This window comes from Carcharodon carcharias, chromosome 33 (assembly GCF_017639515.1).
Source record: "Carcharodon carcharias isolate sCarCar2 chromosome 33, sCarCar2.pri, whole genome shotgun sequence".
Taxonomy (NCBI): Eukaryota; Metazoa; Chordata; class Chondrichthyes; order Lamniformes; family Lamnidae; genus Carcharodon; species Carcharodon carcharias.
The window spans coordinates 4,634,036-4,642,784 of record NC_054499.1 but is presented as its reverse complement, the minus strand read 5'-3'; the positions used below and the strand labels follow the sequence as shown (position 1 = coordinate 4,642,784).

The window sequence follows — 8,749 nt, the reverse complement described above, 5'->3', positions numbered from 1 at the left end:
ATATTTCAGCTCTTTCCTGGACTCGAACTCAAGTTCTGTCGAAGGGTCATGAGGACTCGAAACGTCAAACTCTTTGAGTTTTTCCGGGTAATTCTGATCAATAATTGATCCAGTGAGGGATGATCAATGGGTGAACAGGGAGGGAGCAGCTCCCTGGCTGCACTCGCTGTTTTGAGACCCGGTGCGACCTGGGCTGCGGGGGGATCCGTCCAGGGCGACAGACGGGCGCTCCACCGGTAAAGGCCCCGCCCACTGGCCTCGGCGCGCGCCCTCCCCGCCCATCGGGCTAGGTCCCCGCCCCGCCGATGCAAACCCCGCCCAGCCGGTACAGGTCCCCGCCCATCGGGCTAGGTCCCCGCCCCGCCGATGCAAACCCCGCCCAGCCGGTACAGGTCCCCGCCCATCGGGCTAGGTCCCCGCCCCGCCGATGCAAACCCCGCCCACCGGGATAGGCCCAGCTTTAGAGACGGGCCTCAGGGCCTCAGGTCGAGGGGACAGAGACCCGGAGACGGAGAGAAACCCGGCCCCACCCCCGGGGAGAGGGAAAAGCAGCAAAATCACAGCCTCGGAGCCGGAGCCAGCACAGTAATTAACCACTCAATTACTAGAACCGATAAATCTACAGCAACTAATCATTTAACCACAGTAACCTATCTTTTAGCTACAAATAACTAATTAAACTGCTATAACTAATCGTTCAGCCACAGGAAATCATCATTAAACTACTTTAACGTATCTTTTAACCACCAAAACTATTTAAACTGCTGTACTCATCATTAAACTACAGGAGATAATCATTAGACTACAGTAACCTGTCTTTAAACTACAATAACTAATTAAACTGCTATAACTGATCGTTAAGCTACAGGAACTGATCATTGAACTTTAATAGGTAATCGCTAAACTACTGGAACTGATCAAATACAGGGCTTCAATATTAAGCTGCTAAAATTTCTCACTAAGCTATTGGAGTTAAACTACTGTAACTAATCGAACTACAGAAATCAAGCTATTAGAACTGATTAAGTTATAGGAACTGTTCACTAAACTACTGGAATTAATTAAATTACTATAACTAATCATTAAACTTGTTAAACTACTGGAACTGATCATTAAAACTAGTTGAATTGATCAAACAGCAGTAAGTAATCCATAATTCAGAGTAGTTAAACTGCAATAACTGATCAAACAACAGTAACTAATATGTAAACTGTGATAATTGATCATTAAATGCCAGTAACCGCTGAGCAGCTAATCAATAATCTGCAGCAGCTCATCATTGAAATACAGGAATTAACATATAACTAGTGAAACTAACTAATAATAAATTGTAGAGATTATTCCAATCATAGCAACTAACAAAGCTGCAGGAACCAACTGATGTGTAGTAACGGATCAAGAAACTGCTTACTAACCTTAGTAATTCAAGTTGAACAATGAAAGACCTGGTAACTGAACAAGTGATAGATTACTGCATAGTTAAATTTATCTGGTAAAATATTCCTGTGAAACACGGTGAACAAAACTACTGACCGAGTCTCAAATCGGGTTAGTGACTCCAGTAACTGTTAGGACTGTGAGATCAGGGAGATAGCAGGTCCTGTGAAGCTGGAGCAGACTAGCTGAACGACTTGGAGCTGAAGCCTAACCTGACAGGCAGTGAAACGATGAGCACGCAGTGAACGCCGAGATTCCTGCCGGTTTGTTGGTGGTCAGCAGGACTTGATGGAGAACAGATAGAAAATGGAGGATGGGGAGATGGGAATGAATCGAGTCCAAGATGGTAAGAATTGGAATTTAAATTTCTAACAAGGTTTGCAGAGAACCTTAATGGTCTGTGCCTAAAATTAAATATAAACTTAGCACACCTCAGATTTATTACAATTGTTTTCAGTGTTTGCCCTTTATCGACAATAACTTGCATTTATATAGCGCCTTTAGCATAGTAAAGAGATATTAGGACAGGTAGCTTGGTCCAAGAGGTGGATTTTAAGGAGGGTAAAGGAGGAGAGCGGGGCGGAGAGGTTTGGGGAGAAAATTCCAAGAAGCTGGTGGCACAGCCGCCCCTGGTGGAGTTATGGAAATTAGGGACGCTGAAGAGGCCAAATTGGGGGAGCGCTGAGATCTCGGAGGGTCGTGGGGTTGGAGATGGTTACAGAGATCGGGAAGGGTGAGACCATGGAAGGATTTGAAAACAAGGATGAGGATATTAAAACCTCTCCTGACTCTTACTGAATCCAATGCTGCCCTCGAGATCAGCACCTCACTGTCAGCCTCTTCCGACGAAAGTCTGGAACATGAGTATCAGTAGAATATTTGCCTAAGAGCTGAGCCTAGCCTTGTCCTGAGCTGCTGTACACTGACGTAGCTCAGCCTGCACCAAGAGACACCTTTACACTGACTGGGACAGTCCGAGTGTGAGCTTGTTCCTGACTCCATGTCTATATTCTGTCCTGCAGTTTGTCAAACATTCCAGATTCTAGAAGATCAAAAGGTTGCCCATGTACTGCAGGAAGAAGAGAGTGAGTATGGCTGTATGTACATGCAAACATGTATGTGTCTGTATGTTTCTGTGTGCATATGTTTGTCTGTGTCTGTCTGTGTGTTTATGTCTCTATTTATGGCTCTGCGCACCTTTGTATCTGTGTGTCTGTGTATTTAGGCCTGTGTCTGTTTATATTTAAGATTGTACTTGTCTGTGTGTCGATACCTCTGTCTGTACCTATCTGTGTGTTTATGCCTGTAATTGTGTTGTTTATATCTGTATCCATCTCTCTGTGCCTGTCTGTGTGTGCGCGCCTGCCTGTCTGTGTGTTTATCTATAACGGTGTACTCAGTGATTTTATTTGCCCTCTCCATTCCTGTTACAGTCCAGCAGCATTTCTCTGCCAACAAGCTGAAGAGCCAGCAAGTTCGCCAAAACCTCCAGGTGGCAAGGAGACTGCAGGGGGAGGAGGATGAGAAGAGAAGGCAGCTCACCCAGAGACTTCGCAAACACATGTGAGACTTGGTAGAGTGAGTGGGATTGATGGGGCAGAGCTATTCACTGTGAAGACAAGGATTTACTACTGACTGTCTATGGAGGGTGGGCAGGAGTTGGCTGACTCAGGCTGCCCGAAACACTAATTCAGAGGAGTGGAGTTTGCAGATTCCAGATCTCGAACCAACACCAGTTCACTTCTATGCCCACTTTCTCCCCCTCTTCTGAAGGTTCTGCCTCTCCCCAAGAAGGCAGGAACAGGAGAAGGCCATTCAGCCTCTCGAGCCTGTTTCTCCATTGACCCTCAGATCCATCGACTCGTCTTTGTTCCGTTTTCCTTGGTGTCCCCTAAAAGATTTAGTGATTGCTGATTTCAGCGCTTTCCATGCTGATCGCCCACCCTCTACCCTCTGTAAACATCAGCTCACTGAAACATTCGGTCCTCTGTGTCCTAACGCTTCCTATTAGCACCCCCACCCCGTGCTCGCTGACCCACAGTTGCCTCCCGGTCTAACAACACCTCAATTTTGAAATTCTCCTCCTTGTTTTCAAATTTCTCCATGGCCTCAACCCCTCCCTATTTCTGTAACCTTCTACAGCTCCTGGCCACAACACCACCTTCAACAGTCACTCCTCCACCAACGACCCACACAGCACCTTCCAAACCCATGCCCTCTACCACCTAGAGGGACAAGGGCAGCAGACACATGGGGAACACCACCACCTACAATTTCTCCTCCAAGTCACTCACCATCCTGACTTGGAAATATATCAGCCGTCCCTTCACTGTCGCTGGTTCAAAATCCTGGAATTTCCTCCCTAGCAGCACTGTGGGTGTACCTACACCACACGGACAAAATCCTGGAATTTCCTCCCTAACAGCACTGTGGGTGTACCTACACCACACGGACAAATTCCTGGAATTTCCTCCCTAACTGCACTGTGGGTGTACTTACACCACAGGGACTGCAGGGGGCAGCTCACCACCCACATTCTCAAGGGGCAGTTAGGGATGGGTAATAAATACTGGCCTAGCCAGTGACACCCACATCCCTGTGAAAGAGTAAAAAATAGGAGCTCACACCTCCCTCGCTCGTGCTGAGACTTAGGCTGCAGAAAAGTGAGGTACACATTCAGTTTAACAGACACTTTCTGCGACTCCCTATGTGGCCAAACAGTCCACTCATAGCTCATGGGATTATATAGGATGTAAGGCGCAGAGACAGGCCATTCAGCCCATCCACGCGGAGATGTTAGAGGTGCTGTCGAAGGAGCCTTGCTGCGTTCCTGCAGTCAGAAAACCCACACTGCCTTTTAGAGAGTGACAGCCAGACGGATACTCCTGCTCAGAGCTCGGTGCAGTATTTTGGTCCTGGGGGGATTTTAACAAGCGTCTCTTCCCTGACAGTAAGGACGTCGGGAGTGATTACGCTCGGACCATCCAAGAGGAACAAGACCGGGAAGAAGACAACAGCCGTCAGCGGCGAAGGTATAAAGAGGTAAGATTATCACTCAGCATTGAATGTGGACAGCTGGAGGTCAAAATATAGAAAGAACTTGCATCTCCACAGCACCTATCACAACCTTACCATGACTGATGGGTGCTTAACAACAAGGAAGTACTTCCTGAGGTCTAATCACTGTTGTAGGACACGCGGCAGATCAACATTCCACAAATACCGATGTGATAATGACCGAGATCATCTATTTAATTGATGTTGGTTGAGTGATAACTATTGGCTGCAGGGCACCTGGGTGAACTCCCCACTGCCCTTCTAATATTAGCAGCAGAATCATTTATGTCCACTTTAAAGGGCTAACAGGGCCTCGGTTTAAAATCTCATTTGAAAGACGGTCCCTCCGACAGTGCAGCACTCCCTCAGTACTGACCCTCCGACAGTGCGGCACTCCCTCAGTACTGACCCTCCGACAGTGCGGCGCTCCCTCAGTACTGACCCTCTGACAGTGCAGCACTCCCTCAGTACTGACCCTCCGACAGTGCATCACTCCCTCAGTACTGACCCTCTGACAGTGCGGCAATCCCTCAGTACTGACCCTCCGACAATGCAGTGCTCCCTCAGTACTGACCCTCCAACAGTGCGGCACTCCCTCAGTACTGACCCTCCGACAGTGCGGCACTCCCTCAGTACTGACCCTCCGACAGTGCGGCACTCCCTCAGTACAGACCCTCCGACAGTGCGGCACTCCCTCAGTACAGACCCTCCAACAGTGCAGCCCTCCCTCAGTACTGACCCTCCGACAGTGCATCACTCCCTCAGTACTGACCCTCTGACAGTGCGGCAATCCCTCAGTACTGACCCTCCGACAGTGCGGCGCTCCCTCAGTACTGACCCTCCGACAGTGCGGCGCTCCCTCAGTACTGATCCTCCGACAGTGCGGCAATCCCTCAGTACTGACCCTCCGACAGTGCGGCGCTCCCTCAGTACTGACCCTCCGACAGTGCGGCGCTCCCTCAGTACTGACCCTCCGACAGTGCGGCGCTCCCTCAGTACTGACCCTCCGACAGTGCTGCTCTCCCTCAGTACTGACCCTCCGACAGTGCGGCGCTCCCTCAGTACTGACCCTCCGACAGTGCATCACTCCCTCAGTACTGACCCTCCGACAGTGCATCACTCCCTCAGTACTGACCCTCCGACAGTGCATCACTCCCTCAGTACTGACCCTCCGACAGTGTGGCAATCCCTCAGTACTGACCCTCCGACAGTGCAGTGCTCCCTCAGTACTGACCCTCCAACAGTGCGGCACTCCTTCAGTACTGACCCTCCGACAGTGCGGCACTCCCTCAGTACTGACCCTCCGACAGTGCGGCACTCCCTCAGTACAGACCCTCCAACAGTGCAGCCCTCCCTCAGTACTCACCCTCCGACAGTGCAACACTCCCTCAGTACTGACCATCTGACAGTGCAGCACTCCATCGGAACTGACCCTCCGACAGTGCAACACTCCATCGGAACTGACCCTCCGACAGTGCAACACTCCCTCAGTACTGACCATCTGACAGTGCAGCACTCCCTCAGTACTGACTCTCCGACAGTGCAACATTCCGTTGGTACTGACCCTCCGACAGTGCGGCGCTCCCTCAGTACTGACCCTCCGACAGTGTAGCGCTCCCTCAGTACTGACCCACCGACAGTGCGGCGCTCCCTCAGTACTGACCCTCCGACAGTGCGGCGCTCCCTCAGTACTGACCCTCCGACAGTGCGGCGCTCCCTCAGTACTGACCCTCCGACAGTGCGGCGCTCCCTCAGTACTGACCCTCCGACAGTGTGGCGCTCCCTCAGTACTGACCCTCCGACAGTGCGGCGCTCCCTCAGTACTGACCCTCCGACAGTGCGGCGCTCCCTCAGTACTGACCCTCCGACAGTGCGACCCTCCGACAGTGCGGCGCTCCCTCAGTACTGACCCTCCGACAGTGCGGCACTCCCTCAGTACTGACCCTCCGACAGTGCGGCGCTCCCTCAGTACTGACCCTCTGACAGTGCAGCACTCCCTCAGTACTGACCCTCCGACAGTGCATCACTCCCTCAGTACTGACCCTCTGACAGTGCGGCAATCCCTCAGTACTGACCCTCCGACAATGCAGTGCTCCCTCAGTACTGACCCTCCAACAGTGCGGCACTCCCTCAGTACTGACCCTCCGACAGTGCGGCACTCCCTCAGTACTGACCCTCCGACAGTGCGGCACTCCCTCAGTACAGACCCTCCGACAGTGCGGCACTCCCTCAGTACAGACCCTCCAACAGTGCAGCCCTCCCTCAGTACTGACCCTCCGACAGTGCATCACTCCCTCAGTACTGACCCTCTGACAGTGCGGCAATCCCTCAGTACTGACCCTCCGACAGTGCGGCGCTCCCTCAGTACTGACCCTCCGACAGTGCGGCGCTCCCTCAGTACTGACCCTCCGACAGTGCGGCAATCCCTCAGTACTGACCCTCCGACAGTGCGGCGCTCCCTCAGTACTGACCCTCCGACAGTGCGGCGCTCCCTCAGTACTGACCCTCCGACAGTGCGGCGCTCCCTCAGTACTGACCCTCCGACAGTGTTGCGCTCCCTCAGTACTGACCCTCCGACAGTGCGGCGCTCCCTCAGTACTGACCCTCCGACAGTGCATCACTCCCTCAGTACTGACCCTCCGACAGTGCATCACTCCCTCAGTACTGACCCTCCGACAGTGCATCACTCCCTCAGTACTGACCCTCCGACAGTGTGGCAATCCCTCAGTACTGACCCTCCGACAGTGCAGTGCTCCCTCAGTACTGACCCTCCAACAGTGCGGCACTCCTTCAGTACTGACCCTCCGACAGTGCGGCACTCCCTCAGTACTGACCCTCCGACAGTGCGGCACTCCCTCAGTACAGACCCTCCAACAGTGCAGCCCTCCCTCAGTACTCACCCTCCGACAGTGCAACACTCCCTCAGTACTGACCATCTGACAGTGCAGCACTCCATCGGAACTGACCCTCCGACAGTGCAACACTCCATCGGAACTGACCCTCCGACAGTGCAACACTCCCTCAGTACTGACCATCTGACAGTGCAGCACTCCCTCAGTACTGACTCTCCGACAGTGCAACATTCCGTTGGTACTGACCCTCCGACAGTGCGGCGCTCCCTCAGTACTGACCCTCCGACAGTGTAGCGCTCCCTCAGTACTGACCCACCGACAGTGCGGCGCTCCCTCAGTACTGACCCTCCGACAGTGCGGCGCTCCCTCAGTACTGACCCTCCGACAGTGCGGCGCTCCCTCAGTACTGACCCTCCGACAGTGCGGCGCTCCCTCAGTACTGACCCTCCGACAGTGTGGCGCTCCCTCAGTACTGACCCTCCGACAGTGCGGCGCTCCCTCAGTACTGACCCTCCGACAGTGCGGCGCTCCCTCAGTACTGACCCTCCGACAGTGCGACCCTCCGACAGTGCGGCGCTCCCTCAGTACTGACCCTCCGACAGTGCGGCGCTCCCTCAGTACTGACCCTCCGACAGTGCGGCGCTCCCTCAGTACTGACCATCCGACAGTGCGGCGCTCCCTCAGTACTGACCCTCCGACAGTGCGGCGCTCCCTCAGTACTGACCCTCCGACAGTGCGGCGCTCCCTCAGTACTGACCCTCCGACAGTGCGGCGCTCCCTCAGTACTGACCCTCCGACAGTGCGGCGCTCCCTCAGTACTGACCCTCCGACAGTGCGGCGCACCCTCAGTACTGACCCTCCGACAGAGCGCCGCTCCCTCAGTACTGACCCTCCGACAGTGCGGCACTCGCTCAGTACTGACCCTCCGACAGTGCGGCACACGCTCAGTACTGACCCTCCGACAGTGCAACACCCCATCGGTACTGACCCTCCGACAGTGCAACACCCCATCGGTACTGACCCTCCGACAGTGCGGCACTCCCTCAGTACTGACCCTCCGACAGTGCGGCACTCCCTCAGTACTGACCCTCCCACACTGCGGCGCTCCCTCAGTACTGACCCTCCGACAGTGCGGCGCTCCCTCAGTACTGACCCTCCGACAGTGCGGCGCTCCCTCAGTACTGATCCTCCGACAGTGTTGCGCTCCCTCAGTACTGACCCTCCGACAGTGCGGCGCTCCCTCAGTACTGACCCTCCGACAGTGCATCACTCCCTCAGTACTGACCCTCCGACAGTGCATCACTCCCTCAGTACTGACCCTCCGACAGTGCATCACTCCCTCAGTACTGACCCTCCGACAGTGTGGCAATCCCTCAGTACTGACCCTCCGACAGTGCAGTGCT

At 53.8% G+C, this 8,749-nt stretch overlaps 1 protein-coding gene across 5 annotated transcripts in view; it reads left to right on the top strand.

Moving 5' to 3' along the window:
- The first annotated feature begins 425 nt into the window (after positions 1-425).
- The window catches only part of LOC121272174, a 30,172-nt gene continuing 21,848 nt past the window's right edge, over positions 426-8,749 (top strand). For 4 of the 5 annotated variants that reach the window (XM_041178676.1, XM_041178678.1, XM_041178677.1 and 1 more), the window contains exons 1-4: positions 426-1,783; positions 2,460-2,522; positions 2,871-3,000; positions 4,389-4,479. In XM_041178676.1, coding sequence (XP_041034610.1) covers positions 1,744-1,783; positions 2,460-2,522; positions 2,871-3,000; positions 4,389-4,479 — 324 coding nt within the window. In that variant the 5' untranslated portion in view covers positions 426-1,743. The remainder of the gene's footprint in view (positions 1,784-2,459; positions 2,523-2,870; positions 3,001-4,388; positions 4,480-8,749) is intronic. The other variant, XM_041178675.1, reaches the window with a different exon arrangement.